At 38.8% G+C, this 20,409-nt stretch overlaps 1 protein-coding gene across 8 annotated transcripts in view; it reads left to right on the top strand.

The window, feature by feature from the left end:
• Nucleotides 1-20,409, top strand: part of RGS7 (regulator of G protein signaling 7) — a 227,264-nt gene that overhangs the window by 197,526 nt on the left and 9,329 nt on the right. For 4 of the 8 annotated variants that reach the window (XM_062488945.1, XM_062488948.1, XM_062488949.1 and 1 more), the window contains 2 exons: nt 1,572-1,661; nt 3,792-4,102. In XM_062488945.1, the coding sequence (XP_062344929.1) occupies nt 1,572-1,661; nt 3,792-3,866 (165 nt within the window). In that variant the 3' untranslated portion in view covers nt 3,867-4,102. Of the gene's footprint in view, nt 1-1,571; nt 1,662-2,926; nt 2,981-3,791; nt 4,103-12,904; nt 13,064-20,409 lie in introns of those variants that run through there. The other 4 variants (XM_062488944.1, XM_062488947.1, XM_062488943.1 and 1 more) reach the window with 3 other exon arrangements.

Raw genomic sequence — 20,409 nt, forward strand, 5'->3', positions numbered from 1 at the left:
AGGTGGAGGGTTTTGTCAGGAGTAGGGCTCTGCCTCTGCAACAGGATGTTTTTGGCCTGCCAGCTGGGAAGGGGACCGCTGGTGTGCCATTCTGGCAGTTGGTGGGTCATTTAATTGTGGTTAAAAATGTATGAAAAGCATTTAGGGACTGGAAATACAGAAAGATGAAACTCCATGTCAAATGCAGACACGTAAGTAAAATGGGACACATAAGTAAAAAAAAGCCTGATTGTTCTAAATATGTGCATTAACATGTCCTGGCTAATGTGTACATTAACAATATTAATACAGCCCCATTTATTCTTGCTTTTACAGGCATATTTCTTGTACAGAAATAAATTGCAATGCCTATCAAAAAAAACTTCCCCAAATAAACCAGTCTAAGTTCTGAATATACATCAGAATTGCTCTTCTTAGTGTAACAAATACAATCAAAGACATTTAGAATATTTTTTATGGCTTCTAATACAGCAAAAATTAAATATCAGTTCTAATTTTACCTTGCCTTAATTTTCAGACAAGGTGCGGAGTTTTGTTTAGGTTTTTTTTGTTTGTTTGTTTTGGTTTTGGTTTTTGTTTGTTTTTGTGTGTTCAGTAATTTTATGCACTTACCAAGCTGAGAAACCATATTTTCTTTCCAACTTGTTTGTGGTTTCCCAATTCATGTGGTACAGGTTTCTTAAAGTAAAAAATAGAGTTTGAGTAAAAGAAAAACTCAATGAAAATAGCTGACATGATTCAGGAGTTTTTGATAATATTTTTGAGAGTATTTTCTATTCTGGTTTCTTTTTCTTCAAATCTTTTATCTAGCATATAATCAGAACTAGAATTATCAAGTGTTCTACATCACAGATTTCTTTTTGTCTTTTTCAGAAATTAGTATTTTCCAAAATTAAAAGTTTATTAAGCTGCTCTTATAATTTATTTTCTGAATAAAGGTTTCAAAATTTTCATATGCCTCTGAAGAATTAATATGTAGAAAATTACATTGGCCAGGAACTGTTTTCAATTTACATATGTGTTCTCCTTTTTATATTGCTAGCTGTAGAGCAGACTAAACATCTGTCAAAGGACATTTTCAAGAGTAGCCAGGGGTAATCCTCACTAACCTAAGCATTATTTGTGGTGCTGAATTGAAAACCTAGTACCTCTTCCTAGCCTCTGAAATCACAAGAGTATCTCCAGAAACAAATTCAGGAAATCTGATCAGGAAGGACCCACAGCTCTTAATTTCACCACTTAGCTAAACTAACTAATGTAACGGAGGTTTGAAGTTGGACCTGAAGCTAGGACTCGGTTGTGAATTCTTAGAAAATAATTTTGTTCTGGAAAATTTGGTCTACAAATTAAAGAAAGGTTTGTTGTGTAATTATACATAAGAAACGGGATTTCAGCTTTAAGAATAGAAAGTAATTAAGCCATAGCTTCAGAGCTGAAACCTGCTGTCCTGTAATACTTCCCATTCACAGTAGTGCTAGCTGGTGTGCTTTCCACATCCAGAACATGTGGCTGCCTCCCATTTTACATGTGTCCTCTTCTATGGGACTAACAGCTCTTCCTTTCCTTTTCAGGAGCACATTTACAAACTGATGAAAAGTGATTCTTATCCTCGTTTTATACGATCCAGTGCCTACCAGGAGCTGCTACAGGCCAAGAAAAAGGTATTGGTCCATCTTGCCTTTGTCTTGCCACTGTGCAAAGCAGTGGTTATGTTTGCAACAATACTCAGTCTTCTCTCCCCTGTGCCAGTGCAACTGGATATCTGGTAGGTGACCAGCTTGGCGTTTTTGGAGGGTCACATACACACAGGAGTTCAATATACATATATGTGTATATATCCTGCATGCGGGCATGTTTCGATAAGTTAATCTAGCAATACTTATTTTTATTTTTACATCCCATATTGTACTGTTTTCTCTGTTATGAAGCACCTTAAATTGCAAAGTGCTTTACAAATACATTAAAAAAAAAATAAAATAAAATCCCAGAAGAATAGTCTTTCATGTTTGCAAGTTTGCTTATGTAATAATTGTTGTTCTCTTTATTCCACCTGTGAAAGCTACAGAATGTGTTTAGAAACAATCTTATTCATATGAATAGCTTCTAACTTCAGCTATAAATATAGGGGCTTCCTAATTTTGTTTCTTTCCCAATTACTACATGAATAGTTTTGAGTAGGCTAGGAATCGGACTTGAAAGACTGATCATGTCACACTTTGGCAAACAGAGGTTCATGTTTTGGTATGCAATATTTTCTTAGAAAAGTCCAGATTATGGAATGGGTTCTGAATAGCCACAACCCAGAGTATGTGAAGCAGCTTGTACAATGCAGATTTCCATGTTGATAAATAATTCTGTTAGTGGGCTCTAAACAATAATCTCCTAGAATCAGCTGGGAGCCCTGTGCCTTGCAAAATCAGGGCCCCGATTGTTACTGGAACAAGGTAGTTATTAACACCATAGCATTCTATTGTTAATAATGACAACCTAAAATTATATGAAAGTACTGTGTGATTTTGTTTTTTGTTCAAACATTGATTTCTGAAGATCCAATATAGAGAGAGATGTTGAAAATACCAGAAAGCTTCAACTGTCCGTGTGAAGTCCTTAAGTCTGTGAATGTCAGTTCATTAACACAAGACGTGCACTTCATTATTTCTTTTTACTTTCAGTTTTTCTTTAAATTCAAACTAATTTGATCCCCATGAAAAATTATTTTTGTCGAGTACTATATCTGTTTTGCCCATCCCCTGTTTTGCCAAGTCCCATTACAGCCTTCTACCTGTGTTTGCTTCCTGATTTATACAAACTTTGTTTTGCAGTCCATTGTTACATCAAACCTTCTTTTCTACTCCATTGTTCTTGCTTTTCTTTTCCCCCTCCTTTTTCTTTCTGTTTCTTTTGTTTTATGTATTTCAAATTTAAGTTGGAAAACACTCTGGATCGTCGAACATCTTTTGAGAAATTCACACGCAATGTGGTAAGTTCGTTGCCTTGGAAGACTAGTAAGCCTGATGGGACATCCTTCTCCCCTTCCCCTCACTGATCCCTACTTTCCCTTTTGCTTCTCTAACTTGATGGTTAAAAGTGTATTCATCACAGCCTGTGAATTTTCCTGGGAATGACAGCTTTATAGTATGTTTTCATTACAACCCCTCCTCCCTAAGTCCCTTTCCCACTGATCTCAATAGTCACACATGGAGGAATGGACCTTTGGGAGCCATGCTTTTTGCATTAGGAAGCATGAAATTAGTCACTTCCCCCCCCCCCCGCCCTTATAATTTTAGTAAAGAATCTGTGAAAACATGCTTGATGTTATTTCTTTTTCTGGTGCCTTCTAAAATGCTAATTCTAAAACAGTTGAACACATTGGATTTCCATCCTGTCTTCTTTTAATTTTACTAAAAAAGACTTTGTCCCCTTTTTTTCCAATTTGGCACAGGGAAAAAAACCACACGAATAATTTTCCCATCTTCCTTAATGTCTAACAGCTCTACAGGACCAAAGAATTCATGATGTTTACGTGCAACTGTTTGATTTGGATTAATTTTCATAATGGTCTACAAGAACTGATTTTTTCTTTTCAATGTGTAACTTTCAAAAGCTGTTTCTCAAAGGCAAAAAAAAAATGAAGGCTGGTAGATTTTGTGTGGGCATTCTTTTCCACCTGCCAAAGTCCACTGATTTCATGATACTCGCGATTCTTTTTACTTATCCAGTTTCTTTGAGATTTTTTTTTTTTTACATTGTGAAAGTTCCAACTAAAGAATTCAACGCATTTATTTTTGTAGGGCAGAAACATCCCTATTTTTCCATGCCATAAAAACTGTACACCAACACTGAGGGCGAGCACTAACCTGTTATGAAAAGAGGTAGAAAGATCTTGGATTATAATCGAGTTTGTCTGCATTGTCTGTTGAATTGTGCAGGTGATGCTGCTGTGTGTGTGTGTGTGTCTGTGGCTTTTTCTGTGATCTGGTTAGTGGAGCTGTGTGTGTTGAAATGAACTATATGAGAGCTTTCAGCAAAGATCATGGTTTTTGTTTTTTTTTTTAGTTTCTAGGGAAGGAGAAGCAGTTGTCAGAACCTGTCTCTCCTGTAATGAGGCTCAAGAGTGTTGCCTCAATTATTTAAAAAATACATATATAATTTCCAGTAATCAAAAAAAGAAACAAACACAGTGAAAGTTTTGTGAGGCTGTGGGAATATCTCACTTTTCAAAACAAAACAGTAATTCTTTAACTACTTTCTTATAGGAAAAGGCTTCCTCTAATATACTTTGAATCCACTGTAACCAGGAAGAAATTTGGATTCAATGGGACAAAGTCAGTAAAGGACACTAAAAGTAAATAAATAGCCACAAAGGAATCTATCCCAATATTTGAAACAAAAACCCCTATGTTTTGCATGGTGGTGTTGCCATAGCATGTTGCAGTGTGATTTGTGTGTTGTCTAAACAGGTTGGATCTATAAAACAACATTGTACGTGATAGCACTATACATGGTAATTCCATTATAATTCAGTAGGAAGTTCCATATTAATAAAAAGTCTATAAAAGAGAGTGCATAGAGTGGGCAACCCATCTGGGACCTCTGAGAGGCAGACTTTTTCCCAGTCACAGTGCCTGGCAAGCTGCAATATTTCATTTATTCATGGTATTTTGAGCAGTCCAGGAGTCAGGAATTGGCTATGGTAAACATTATGTAAAACAGGTGGCCATGAGGGGGGAAATAGCAAGCTGCAGGTAGAGGGGTCGTGAATACAGAGCAAAACAGGAAAATGTGAAGACAAGACTAGGAGATGCTGAAATCCCTTAGCCTTATGGATAAGCCAGCAGTTCTGGGCACAAACATTGGAACATTGTGCCATGCAGCCCTGCCCAAGTTTCATCCTTTCTAATCTCAGGGCAGAAGTACCAGAATAGCAGCATGCCAGAGATGCAAGAAAGGCTCAATAAACCAGCTGTGAACTAGAAACGGAAAAGAGGATTTCTGCACATTAGTAGTTGGGTAGAAGAGGGAGATTGGGTTTTTTTGGTTTTTTTTTTTTTTCTTTCTTTTTCACAGAGCAAACTAAAATAAAATATGTGGTTTTGCTTTTTTTCCAACTACTACCTGTTAACCTGGGTGGAGTCTGTCAAGTCGGTCAGGTATGAAAGAAAAACATGTGTCTGTATTAGACTGACAGATCTGAGGCTTGCAAATTTATCCAGAATAGCAGGATGCTGAAATGTAAACCTTTTTTACAAGATGACTGAATTCATGTTACCCACTTCCTCAGGACCTCTTTCCACCAGACATCCTTGTTCTTCCACTCTTGTTCTTGGTTGTGATGAGTGTATAATATGTAATTATCTGTCTTGGTACAGTGGTTCCAACCAGTAGGGATGAGGGAAACATTTCTCAGAATATTCTACAGTGTACTGATTAACTTGATCAACTGTGAAGGGAGGGACTGTGGAATAGATCTGTTTTACTGATTAATATTGAAGATAGGTGTGAAAAGGGTCTTCTACACTCTGAATAAATGCTATCATCTCTGGCTTATTGAGATGAAAATTACAGTTTCTCTTCTCTGATGGTTTGAAATATTTAGACTAACTTTCACTGGATTTTTTTTCCTCAGTTATATCGAAGTGGTTTTGTATTAAAGTAAATTAGAACTCAGTTTTTTTCCATTTGAAGTGTTTAATAAAAACCCAGTGACCTTGGCTGTGTCTAGGGATTCAGTCTGAGCAGATGGACTTGTAATTCATTATCTGATTTGTTGACTCTAAGAGGCTCCTGATCAATGTTAAATGAAATTGGGTTATCCTTGCTACAGAAAGCGTTTGTTAAACTAGAAAGTTTAGAAACTTTGTAGAGGGCAATTACTCTATACTATTTCATTAATTACATGGAAATAACCTATTGTAATGAGTCATTATTTTAGTCTGATGGAAAAAAATAGAAGCAGAGCTATACACCAGGCGCAGCTCTGCACTTCTTTGACATTGAAGGTTTTCTTTCCAGAAAATTTTCAGTAAGTTGGTGTAGTTCATGAAAGGCCTAAATGCTCAGACTAATCAGCTGCTCTGTAGATTTTATAGTACAAAATTGCTAATGACTTCATCAGTCTGAAGCAGAAATATGGATAGCGTCAGAAACAGGTTCGCATTCACATAAAGTATACAGAAGTAACAGCAAGCTGGCATTTGCTATATGTAATATTTATTACTGAACACTTTATAGTTTGTATCTGAGTAGCAACCCCAGCTATCCTTGGTCTGCCTCACTCACACTCCCGGGTACTGTGTGAAAATACAGAGCACAGACACTTCAGCACTACTGGAATGAAGCCATCGGATAAGTGAATTGCCTTGGACTAACAAGGGCAGCTGTCTGTGTCACAGCTTTGAGTCAGAGGCAAAGAGAGCAGTGACACTGTGCCCTGGGCTCCCCCCCGCCTAGATCAGCCCCTCAGCTTTCTCTTTGAGAGTAATAAAAGTCCAGACACCTGCAGGTCCCCAAGGAACTAGGGAAGTTAAAAATTGAAGTCAAGGAGCAGGAGGATCTCATTGCATGCTAAAGCAGTAGAGAGACTTAAATCAGCAGTTTCTGTGGCATTTTAAAACTGAAATTCTTTTGAAAATTTCACATGGGGAAAAATATTTAAAATAAATTTAAAAGCTCAACACATTTACCTCAAGTGCTAGTATCTACATTACAGGGGGGGAAAGCATGTGAATATATACTGGTGATGTTGATGAGAGCAAAGAGGTTCTTTAAGGAGCAGTTTTGTCTGTAATTTCTCATATGCGTGCAGGACTTGTGACAGTGGCAGACTGAGCAGGACTTTGTAAGCCCCAGCCTGGTGCTTAGCTGTGACTACTGGTGTTGAACACTTGACACAAAGGTACCTGCTTTACACGGGGAGTGAGTTAATTTAATTTCCACCCCATGCAAATTTTATTGTCCCACCAGGAACTAAGTTAGTGAGGCAAGGAAGGGTAGCCTCCCTCCTTAGAGCTGTGGGGGCACACACTCCATCCTCATGTGTTGGTGCCGTGACTTCAGACACCATTATCATTGTTAGCATTTCATCTGTCACTGCAGTTATACAGAACACAAAAAAGAGGTTCTTGTTGTACATTTATGAGGTCTTAGGGAAACACAGCCAGCACAAAACGGACAAGTTCAGTTCATATATTAAACTAGAAAGCCATTAATCTATAATTATCTCCATTCATAACCTCGTAAACAAGACCCCATTTAATAATTCAGAGTTTGAAACCATTATATGTTTATTACCTGTATCCTTTCCATCTGTCTTCTCTCACTTACCTGGAAGAACTTACTGACCAGAGTCTTTTGGTTTTTTTCCCCTCCAAACCATTAACAATAGACCATTCCATGCATGAGATGTGAAGTGCAAAGGCTGTTGAACAGAGCACATTTTCAATGAGTTTCAGTCCAATGTCAGTTAAAGTGACATCGTGAATTATGGCCTAGAGATGGAAATTAAAATTCATAAAGTAGCTTCCTCAGTTCTTATCAGTGGGTCATAGACTTTCTAGATGTTTAAACAAGTGTAATCTCTTTTCATGTTAAAATCGATCCCTTTTCTAGAGGAACAAAGCAGATAAATAATTTCATCTGTAGGTTAAGAAATTTTTTCTATATGAATAGGTAAAACTTGTGTACACAAGGCCGTACTGTGCCAGACCAAAAGTCCATCTAGTCCTGAAACCCTGCTGAGGGCTAGATTTTTCTCAAGTATAGCATTGTCCAAGAAATTAATTGCAGTTTCAGCTGTGGAATCTAATTCTGAATTTACTTACAGGTTATTCCCAAAATTTAAACAAAAAAACCAGCTAGTCAGAAGAAATAGAAATCACAAAACTACTTATTTGGCAAATTCAAAACAAGAATGAAAATAATAATCATTTGTAGAATTTAAGGTCTTTTCCATTTCAGGAAGAGATGTCTTATTCATGTTTTAAAAAAACAAATAAATAATTGAAATTTTTAATTTGGCCTACTAATTAGTAAAAACCCCCTAGGTTTAGGAGATTTTTTTAAGAGTTATGCCCACAGAGGAAAATTATAAAGGACATACCAGTGAGGACTGGCCTCCTTGTGCTGTTCTGCAGCAACTGGAGCTAAGCTGCTGTGCTCTGTGCTGGAAGAGAGGAGCTTAGGAGTAACACTTGCACAATCAGGTTCATCCAAGTGAGGAGCCAGCACAGGCTGCTCAGGTACTGGGCCAGTGTCTACCATTTTACTGCTGAAAAGCATTTAACGGATTCTTAGGCTATCTACAGGAATGACAACTGCAGAGAGGTATGGAAACTTAAGGACTCAGGCCCAGGATAAACATACTAAAAATATTTTTCTTGTGCATCTGTCCCTTGGAAAACTACATTTCAGATGGTTATTCAAGTTCAAACTACCCCATCTGGTGAGAGGTTTTAGCTTAATCACAGATGAGAGCAGCTCATCTGTAAATGCAAAGTGCAAAAGGAGGAAGAAATGGATGTCACTGGATTTGGAGTGAGCCAAAACAGGAAAGCAGTTGTTCAGCTGCTGCCTCCTGCTTCAGATCACTGCAGGAAACAGTACAGTACTGCCCTAATGAGAAGGGAACAAAAGACTGCAAATCTCAGCCAGAGGCAAAAGGATTTCCCTGCACATGTAACCACTTAGCACTGCAGCTGTGCTGACAGCTTGTGCCCCAAATTCAGTAAATACTAACCTTGTCCTCTTCCTTGCATCTTAAAGAAAAATACACCTGCACAGATGGCTGACAGCAGCATCCTGTGCTGTTGTGAAAGCTAAAGCAGAATTCTGAACCCCAAAGCAGTGCTGAAGCAATTCCCTTTTGCTGGTGGAGCAAGGGCTGCCTCAACATGGAAAAGGATTTACTGTTTCTTCTCCTATGTCTCTCCAGATGTGATCCTCTCAGGGAATGTTCACACAGCAGCTCTGTATGTAGTGCACTGCAATGTCTCTTGAAAGCTTTCCCTGCTCATCTGGCTGAGCTGATGGTGTGCTGCAGGTGTTTCACACATGAGCAGATGGGGAACACTGAGACCAAGGAGGGTTGCTTCTCACTCCACATCTCATTTTGCTCACAGTGGGACACTACCTCTCTTTTCCCATCAGATGCATGGGGTTCTCTTTTCTAGTGCCACCAGTATAAGTCCTGGGGAGTAGCACCTGCACTGACAACAAAGAAACATGAAACAGGAACAGTTGAGGTTGCTTGGCAGAAAGGAAGATAATTAATCTTCTAAAAGGAAAAAATGTGATCTTTCTCTACCACACATTTCAATTCCAATGCCTATAGACTTTTTATATTGATTTATTTTAAGCCACATAGGTATGGAGGTTGTTGCTGACTTTTTTGCTGGATTATTTGAGGTGTTAGTGTCATGCTGCATAAATGGGTCAGTCAGCACGACTGTATTTTGCAGCACCTGCACATAGCTTTACAATTTTGCGCCATAAATTTGCTAGAAGTAAAGCTGGAAGGACAACTCTATGTCGAGCAGTTAGTATGTTCAATTGATTTTGTACTTTTAGATGTGCTTGCTCATCTCAGCTGCTGTGCAGCCTTCTCGTATTCTGACTCCCTTGTCAGTGTATCTGGGCAAGGTTCCATTTCGGCATCTGCTTTATTAGTAAAATTCTTGAGTAGTTACAATTGTTGTGTCCAAAGTGCACTAATACAGCCAAAAAATCCTAATCATCTTTAGAATTTGGCCACATGCTTCTAAATGTTGATGGCAAGAATATATTGAAATTATTAAGGATTTTCTTTTCATATTCAGGTAAACATCAACTACTTCTGAATTTATTTCCCCCTAATTTTCTTTTATCTCATTAGCACAGGAAACATCTTCATATGGTACAACTCTGAAAACTGGCCTGTTAGACACAGGTTCCCAAATCAATATCTGGCATATGGAAGTACTGTTAATATTGTATCTGAAAGACATAACTAGGCTCAGTTCTTAAATTATGATCCACAGTGGATGATCCTTACATCAGTCTATAAATTAAGTTAATCTGGAAATCTAGAAGCAAGAATTATTAAACCCTGCCACAGGGAACTAAAGCAAAAGCATACTCTGGAATAGAGTTTGAAAATAATATTTTGTGGAAAATAACAAGTCCCTGCAGATCTAATAAGAAGATGTGATAATTCTGTATCTGGGGCTGCAATGGATTCTGTTTATTAAAAGCTTATTTTCCTAATCAGAGAACTTAATATGATTTGGAATAAGCATTTAAGAAGATCTCTTAAGGAGGGTGTATCTTCTAAGCTGTCATTTTTCCAACTTTGTGATAAATTACAATTACTACTGCATGGAAAAAGACCAGTTGTTGTTCTTGTTCTTGTTCTCGTTCTTGTTGTTACTGTTCAGAGGGAGGTTCCTCTGAGGCAGGGAGGGGAGTTGAAAGAGAGGACCATCCAGAGAATTCCTGATCACTGTAGGGTTTTGGAGAAAAAAAAATCCAAAGATTAGCAATATCCAGGGAGCAAGTTATGTGGAGCACAGAAAAAAAATTTTCATGACACCTCACTGTGTCTCTAGGAGAAAATTCAAACAATATGTAGCTAACAATCACACAAATCAGATCAACTAATAACTACTTTTTGGCCTGATTTTATATCAGGACACAGTTTATGTGATAACATAATTAATTCCCGAGATGCTAGAATTTGTTTGTGGTCCATCTAGAAATTCCAAATTTTCAAACTCCTAAATAGTTGTTGAAAATAATAATAAACAATTATTTCACAGATTTTATACCTCAACAAGCATTTATGCAGCTTTTCAGTGTAGTACTGAGAAAACTGTAACTAATCAAGAACTCCTGAGTTTAATATTTTAATTAAGTGGGTTATGCAGTTCAGTACTATAGGGAGCCTGTAACATGTTTACAGAAATTAACCAGACCTGTACACCTGTAAACTTAAGTGCAAATAACCTAATGAAAGACAAAGAGGAGCATATGTTTATTATTTTCTGAGATTGTGTCTAGAACCAAAAGTCATGAATTGTCTAACAAAATTGCCTAACTAAACATTAATCTTGGAAATGCTTTTGATGTTTTAAACTGTATTCCAAGGCTGTTTAGGCTTTTTTGACTATTTAAAAAGAAAATATGTCTTACTATAACAGCTTACCTGCTGCATTAGAGGAAAACATAATTTATATACTTTAAAAAGTATCAAGAAGCTGTGGATTTAATATAGGTAGAAAGTGGCAGATACAGGAAAGACAGAGTGCCAGGAAGGAGACTTTCCATCTTTCAAAGAAGTAGGTATTAATACTGTCAGGTGATATGGGATACCTGTTGGATGAGCATTCTAACCAACATTGCAAATCATGGGTTCCCTTTCAAATTATATGGTTGGGGAAATATTCTTCCTAATTTGTTCAACTTGTATTTCACAGCACAAAGAATAAAATAGTTTTTCTTCTTTTTATGAAGACCCACTCTGATACATTGCGTTTGAGCAAAGGCTCAAGAGCAACTTATATATCCCTGTGAGCTTAAATTTAATTGATGATGACAATAGATATTAAATTGTGCAATTCCACTGAGTTATAACACTGCAGATGACTTAACAATTTATTGATATAGTAGAATAAGTTCATTTACCATTTATGGCAGAAAATGAAGCATCTCTCCATAGTTACAGTATTTTTTTACTGTATTCTCATGAAATCAGTTTGATATTTCTGAATTTGGCACTTAAAATGAACGATATAATAAATGTAAGTATTAAATATCTAACTGGTGAGTTAGAGCCATTTTCTATTTAATATTTTATGATGTATTTGTGTTACATTGTCAGGGTATGCCTGTGATGTCAGCTTGCTGTGCCAGCTCTGCTTCTGTTGGATCAGAGCCACAGTAGGATGGCCCATGGAGAGCTAACTCCTTTTATGTAGCCGTAGGAGAGCTAATTCCTGTGGTTCTGTGGTTTCTGTCTGGCTCAGATAAAGCTCAAATCTGCCTGAAATATACCAGAGTGACATACCTTACACCACCTTCTTCACATTGTAGACCTAGCTCCTGTGGGACAGTCATTACACCTTATTAAAAGAACTTGTTACAAAGTTGAAACCACATCCTTGCAACAGGAGGAATGATGAGGAAATAAACAATATGGAAATCCAGCACCTTCAAAGCAGTCACATGTAATAATACCTGATCAATGTTCCTTATAAATAGTAAAAATGGTCTCACCAAACCTATAGCTGTGTTCATGGAAAAGCTGCTTTCCTACCTATATGCAATCTGTGTCTTACTTTCTCACCTTAACTTGAAAGTAGCTTTTTTGTCCTCTGTGACACAGCTACCACAGTTTGCACGTTCATCTTTTCAGTACAAGGCACTCTTGCTTGCGGTAGCCTTCATGTTCTGGGTGTGACTGACAGCAAAAACTTCAGCATCAGTTTCTCATCAGCCAAAACCAATCTCGTTCAAGAATGGCCTTTAAATTTGTTGGCTTGTTCTGTGAAACAATCTGGCTGGCTGGCAGTGCAGGTGTTTAAGTGTAAGGACTTCCTGTGGTTTGAGATTTGACAGACTCCAGTTGGTGCCCCTAGTTATTTGAGAGTGATGTGGCAACACTGAGTGGTTGCTGATGAACAGGTTTGCAGTGATCATGCCTCTGTTTTCTGTTTTTGTTTTTTGTTTTTATCTTTTCCTCAGGGGAAATCGCTCACATCAAAGAGGTTAACCAGTCTAGTGCAGTCCTACTAAAAGGATCACCTTGTAGCATGGAAGCAGACTCAAATCATTATACATACTTTGTAGCTCACTGATTGCCTGACTCAGAGGACAGTAGAACAAGATGTTGCATGAGCAAGGACCTGACTTGTTTTCTTTTGTGTATACTAAGGCATTACAGACTCCGAGGGACTCTCTAGCCTTTCGATGCCTCCATTTCGAAAACTGTCTGCTCACTTCCTCCTTCATATCAAGCTGGATCTGTGTCTTTTTATTTTCTGCAAGCTCAAGTACAGTGAAAAAAAAGCTTCTGCTAGGCACAGTTTATTAAAAAAATACGTCAATCAAAAACTGGAAGAAATGTAAAAAATGCATATATTAATAAATATACATATGGCATCACATTTATTGCACAATAAATTAGCACAGAAGGTTTCATTTCACTGATGTATTCACATTGAGAAAGAAAGCCTGTGTCTTTGTCTGTTGTCTGTATATTCTCTGTTAATGTTTCTTGCATTTATTTTTATACCATATTTAAAAAAAGAACACCTTTTACTCCAGATGTATTAAAGTTGATCCTTTCTCTGTAAATTTGTGTATGTTTATATTGTTGTTTTATCTTTCATTAAAAGATGCAGAATCTCTTTCCTTTGGGAAGTTTGAGATTTTAATATTGAATCTGAAGATTAGTCAAGTGCAAAACGATCCCCAAAAGTCACACACCTCGTGCTTTCTAAAGAGTGACATGAAATGGCATTTTCTTTCTCTCAGTGACACCTGATCAAACACACTTTATTGATAATCATTTACCTTTTCTTTCCTTTTTATCAAGCTAGCAGCAGAGAGACCTTTCCCGCTTGCTCATCGCATAAGCAAACCTTTCCTTAAGCTAGCCCCGTTCTGTCACAGTGCAGCCTGCACCGCGATTCAGTCGCTGCCGCAGCGCATGGACCGCACTGCGCTTCCTTAGGAATGGACCTGAACAGAGCTGCCTGGGAGCACTAGGGTGCACTTGCTAAATAGGAAAGACAGTGCTTCTTGCTCCTTTCTGTCACTTGTGGTGCAAAACAATATTTGAAGCTGAAAAGGTAGTGGTTTGGGAGCGCTAAGTATGTGGTCTGTGGAGTAAACCTCTGGTGGCAACGCAGGAGGAAGCTGTCATTTTAATTTCAGGGCTCTGTTTGGGGTTGCTGTTGTGTGTCCACTGCTGAGCTTACTCGCACAGAGACCTGTTGCCAGATTTATGAACCTGTATTGGTGTTGCCCATGAGACAGTAGATATGGAGCTTCTGAAGCTAATCTGAGCTGGAACCAGAAATCTGCTTGGCCTAAGAAACAACACTGTCAGCTGCTGGTAGTGATGTAAGGATATTAGGCAGAATCTCAGAGTAGAAAAGAAAGGATGGGAACTAAGTCAAATGACCAAATGCTGATACCTCCAGGGCATGGTAGGGTGCACAGGACAAACGAGCCTTTTTAGCAATGCACAGAACAGACTCAGGACAGCCAACTTTACTGCCATCTGTCATGCTGACTTTGGTTTGATATTGAGAATCTTGTTTCAAAGGGACTGTGAATTCTAAACACCCACACATGAAGTAAGATGGTCATAGATAAAAGCAGACAATCAACTTGAATGCCTTAATACCAGAGACATCTAATTGAGCTTTGGAAAAACACCTGCACTGGTGCCATTAGGGACAAAACTTGCACACAGCAGCCCTGGGCAGAAGGGAGCTGAGCTGCCTTCTGCAGGGAGCACTCACTTCTCCATGCTCTGTCAGTAGCCTGGTGTGGCCATAACCAGGAATGCAGCATCTTTAAAGAGGCAGTCTGAGTGAACCCAGTACAAAATGCATTGCAAATCCATAAATGGTTGTTCCCCATATTCTGCTCAGCTGAGGTTTTCTTGAGGTTTGGGATTTCTGTTTGTTCATTGTTTTCACATGCCACTGTGTTTCTGGTTTCTAGCTAGGATGGCAATTACTGCTTTAAAGTGTCTCTGTTTTTGTTAGCACAATTCTACTAAGCTTTTATGGAAATACCCCATCAGAACTGGGTCCTACCAAGAGCTCCATGCAGGTCAACTCAAAATATTCACAGCCTAGGGAGGTCAGATGAATTTTACTAAGTAGCCACACTGAATCACTGATCTTAAACTGAGATTTAATTTTACCACAGAAATGTGAGCTCTGAGACAAGAGCTTGGGGCCAGGCAATCCACAGAAACTTGAGCTCTGCTTCACTTCTCAGTGCCAAATAGAGATATTTATTTCCAAACTCCTGCTGCCACCAATTACATCAACTGGTATATTGCCTCCTTTGCCTTAGTAGTTAACTAATTAGATACCACTGTCTGCTTCAAAGAATCACTTCCTACAAATACCTAATGTTTCAAATACAAGCAGTAGGCATTCCATGCAACTTCACCCTAAGGAATATTTTTTTTCTTTCCAATCATTTTGCAACACCAACTGGTCAATAAAAAGACATGGAGCATTTGTATTCCTGAACCCATTGTGTACTTAATCTAGTTCTTTCCTGTCATGGTTTAACTCCAGCTGGCAACTAAGTATGATGCAGCCACTTGTTCACTCCCCACTACCTCCAGAGGGATTGGGAGGAAAAGAGGAAAAAGTAAAACTCATGGGTTAAGATAAGAAAAAATGAATAATTGAAATAATTTATATTATTAATAACAGTAATCTTAATGAAAATGAGAGTGAGAGAGGAAGGAATAAAACTGAAGACAGACAAGCGATGCAGAATGCAATCGCTCTCCACCCACTGACCAATGCTCATCCCCCCAGACAGCGATCAGTTCCTCTCGACAAACTTCCCCAGTTTCTAAACTGAGCACGGTGTTCTGTGGTATGGAATATCCCTTTGGCCAGCTCAGGTCAGCTGTCCACATGATGCTGCCTCTCAGCTTCTTGTCCACCTGCTCCCTGGCAGAGCATGGGAAACTGGAAAGTCCTTCACTTAGGGTAAGACCTGCTCCACAACACTGAAAGCAACAACGTCTTACCACCAGTATTCTCATGCTAAATAAACCACAGCACTGCATCAGCTACAGGAAGAAACTGAAATCTATCCCAGACAAATCCAGAACATTTCCTTTCAAGAAATACGAAGTCTGTATTGAATGGCTGTCTTTCCCTCTATTTGCACAGGATTTAACATGATGTCTCTAAAGTAAAACCAGGCATTACTACTAAAGATTTCAAAGTAGTCAGGGAGCTGTGTTAAGGTTTCATTTAAGCTTGTTCCAAGTGATACAACTCCACAGTTACATATGAGAGAACTGGGCCCAAATAAAATCAATATTATGACAAGATGATTTTTAAAAGGTTTATCTGCAATATTCTGGTACTTTACCTTATCACTGTCATCAGCCAGTGATACAATACTGGGACTGGAAACTCCAAGCAGGTGTAAATTTCCTTTAGCTTCCCCACAGAGAAAAGCTAAATTTATGTTTCCAAATTTATACAAAGGCCCACTTCAAGAATTAAGATCATCTCAGATGAAGGCATGCTTGTACAATAACTGAACAGCTGCAGCATGACTTTGGTTGTGAGGAATCTGGTCAGCAAAAATCTGCCGAGGAAAAAAAGACCAAGAGAGAAAATCACTCTGAAGGGACCATATTTCTTGTCTTCTAGGGAAAAGCCATCAGTCAGTGCCTCCTGGCTCTGCCTGAGAAGGTTAAAACCCCCATGTGGGATATGAATTGTAATATTCCTTAAAATAACTGGTTGGAGCATGAAACTTTCATCTAAGAGCTGGGGTTCATCAGTTAGTCTCTATCCCCAAACATCCTTGTACATAAAACAGCTCTAAAGCCTACAGGATAGTGTTCAATGGTGCTTCTGCACACTTCAGGTGGTTTTGTGCTCCCAGGTAAGCCTGTGAAGGAAAATGGCTGGTGGGAGAGGTAGAAGTTACCCTGGCACCTACCTGACAATAGCAAAATATTCACCCATTCTTCTGTAAGAAGCAAGTAAAAACAGTCGTTCAATCCTAGAAAACCAAAGAGGGAGAAAAAGGGACTTAGAATAGTAATGAGGTAAATTGCAAAATGCTGAGTTGAAACAGTAGTGGAGATGAGCCAAAAACTAATGAGTTGAAGGTGAACACAGGACTAAGAAATAGGAATTAATTGTGGTGACCAGAACAGAACCGACAAGGGAGGAGAACTGGAGAGCTGAAAAATTAGGAGCAAGAGGCAGAATGCCGCTGGTGGATTGCCAACCTGTTGGCCACAGTCATGCTGAGCTGGAATTAAAACCTGAAAAATCAGGCAAGATCAACTGTGCCCAGCTCCTTAAAACCCAAACCCAACATTTTTTGCATCTAGAAAGATATACTGAATAATAATAAAATGTCTAGGGTAGCCTTTTTCAACTTGCACTCCTAATACTGTTTGAAATCATGAGACATAAATGCCAGCTAGTCTCCTAAGAAATAAAAATATAGGAGGGTAACAACCAGTTACAGAAAACAAGACCTATAGGAATTCATTTAGGATGTTATTAAAAAAAAAAAAAAAAGCCACAGCAGGCCACCAAAGAGAGGAAAGGCTGGTTTTGATATGTAACTGGAACTAGGGGTTGGAAAAGCCAGTGATTTATTTGTGGCGCCTCCAATTGTTTCTTCTTATGCATAGTGAATAACAGATCTTTGAATTTCGATTTTAAAACTGACATATTTTATATGTCTCTTCTAGCTAAAGATTCTTAGAACTAACACTGCACTTATTATAGTAGGTGCATAACACTGGACTTATTATAACAGGGACATAAAACATAGGAATTTTGCTAAAAGATTTTTAATAGCTATAGGGATTTAAAGAAAATAAGGTTTTAATCCAAACATGTTCAAGGGAAATTATCAGCAAATTATTTGAACATATTCTCTGTTCACAATTCATTTAAGCAAGTTGCTAAGTGGTTGTGACTCACACCAGTCTGCCTTTTGATCTGACTGTGCTGAACAGATTGCTTTAGTCTCCTCTGAATTGAAGATATGCTGAAGTCCCAATATTAAAGAGGTGAAGGGGAACAGATGATGAGCTCTCTGAGGCTGGATTCCCCTTCTCAAGCCATTGCAGATTGTGGAGTCCTCAAGTGGCATGTGTACAATTCAAAGTGTCTTGTTTGTGTAGACGTCAACTTGAGGGCTACAGAGTGTCCCCAGACAATCATTATCTGTGAAACTACAAAGTTTGTTTCCCTAATATCTAAACAGAATCTTCCTTGCTTTGATTTATCCCTTTATTTTTGACCAGGCTTCTGCACTCACTACAATAATATGTCTCCAACATTAATGGACATTGCAACATCACAGCCTCCTTTGGTTTTCTTACTGGTGTTCTCTGAAGGGTTGAGTAATTTTATTACTCACCTCTGGGCCAGGGGTTCTTACAAATTTCTTGGAGGATGGTGCTTGCAGGATTCCCACCAGGGTTTTACAGGAGGAGGGCAAAGGTTTATTGTTGTACTTCTGCCCATACTCACAACTACAGGACTTGTCCTTTTTGTAGTAGACAGCCACTACTAACTGTGCCAGCCTCTGTGACACAGTGATGCCCAGATCCTGAGCAGTCTAGTGTGGATGGTTGCTCCCCTTTTTGTGTAGCTGACTCTTCTTGGGTCAGTGAGGTGCCTTGAGTTGTCTATTGAATAGCATCATCTTTTTTCAGACCATCTTTCTCTTTTCTCAAGATCTTTTTCTTATTTTTATTATTTTTTTATTCCACCTGTGCATTACTTGCAGTCCTTTTATCTGCAGGTATCATTATGTGAGAGTGAAGAATTTGCTGGCCTGGTTTCTTAACACAAACACTTGAATGAGAATGAGTACCATCATCACTATTTGCTGTAAGGGATCTGTATGTGTAAATTGCAAAGAAAAATTGTCCAGATAATAAACTCTGAGAACCTGCTCAAATGCTAGGTGATAGTCCTTATTTACAAGTGTAGACATGGACAGTAAATATCAAACAATATTAAGACACAATGGTAAATGTTACCTTGTTAGTGGCATTTGCACAATTTTTATTGTACTTTGCTCCCAAAATATATTCTGCTGCATTCACCTTCATTTGCTTTATTTTTCATTTGACTATATTTTGAAATCTCTTGTTAGATTCATCACAGATGTCATCTTTCAAAAGGGGTACTGTTTCCCACCGTTCCTCTTAACCTGGCAGCTGCTCCTTCAGTGTGGGTATCACATAAATGAGGCATTTCGTTAGGCACATTATTTGTTCTATCCACCTTTTTATTCCTTTACACTTTTCATTTTTAAAAGATGAGTGGCAATGACATATTTAATGTGACTTACTTTTCTACCTTTTTGCTGAGACAAATGTATAACCCAAACTCTATTAACTTTTTTGAGTTCATCTCTTTTAATGCACTATTCTTTAGACTAGTTTTCTTTTAAATTCTCTTTCTTCTCTCCCCCTGCCCATCAGTAAGATCTTTTTTTTAGGATTCTTAATATTTTATGGTTTTTTTTCCCTTTGTTTCTTTCTCTATTGATCTCTCCTGCGTGGTCTTTTGGTGCCCACTAAGGCTCTTTTATACTTACGTTGTCTGTTTTCTCCTTATTGGATCGAAAACAAATTAGAAAAAAAACAACAAACAAACAACAAAAGAAAACAGAAATCATTAAAAGAAAGGCAGATCAACGATAGGGCAGGGACTTTATTGTTGCACAATGTGCCACTGACTCTGTCCTGATCTCAGGGGACCATCCTTCTCCCAGGAGTCTGCCTCTTCCCTTCCCCTCCCTGTTCTCAGGAGCTCTCCACTCCTCCTACTGCCTCTGCTCCCCCAGGGTGAAGGAGAAGGGGTGTGAGGCAATGTTCTGGGGAGGAGGGTGCCTGTACACAGCAGGGACATCCTTCCTCGCTGCTGGGGAAGTGTGTCTGGAAGCTCAGGAGATACCAGGGGGGTCAGTTATTCCTTTGCTTAGGTGAGTGGAGACGGACAAAAAGTGTAGCTTTTGTCTCCTCTGGTGCCCGGGACTGATGGAGGAAGGGGTGGGTACTCAGGCTGTTCACTCCCAGCATCGCAGCTGGGAATAAGTAAGGAGCTTGAGCTTCTTCCACAGTAAGAGTGAGGTGAGGGTGTCCACAGAGTGACGTGGAATGTCTCCGTCTGTTGTCAAAGAAAGTGCCTGTGGGGGGCAGGAATGAAGATAAAAGCCCAAGACTAGGAAATATTTCTAAGTCCTGGTCTATACTGGTCTGGGTGGTAATTCCAGTGACACCAGTGAACAGGCCTATAGAAACTCATGCTGTGCCTAAATCACAGATAAAAGGAGGCACAAATGTGGAATTTCATCAATGGATAGAGTAAACTGCTGATACAGTTCAGACAATTGGACAGATATGCTTCCCTAATGAAGGAATTGGTTTCCAGAAAGTTGTTCTTAGGGAGCTGTTGTTTTCAATTCCCGAGTAATTTTGGGTGACTCCATTTCTTCTTCCTCCATCCCTTCCAAAGTAGTTCAGCAGTCTTGCCTGACTAGCAAGGTTTTGCCTCTCTTTCTTCCCTTGATTTCCTTCTCAGCTGTTTTCCTAATCCTTTTCTGACAGTATGGGAGACCCCAGGCATAAGGAAGTAGCTGAAGCTGCTCTCCCTCCAGTGCATTTATGTGCAG

This window comes from Cinclus cinclus, chromosome 3 (genome assembly GCF_963662255.1).
Source record: "Cinclus cinclus chromosome 3, bCinCin1.1, whole genome shotgun sequence".
In the NCBI taxonomy this organism is placed as follows: Eukaryota; Metazoa; Chordata; class Aves; order Passeriformes; family Cinclidae; genus Cinclus; species Cinclus cinclus.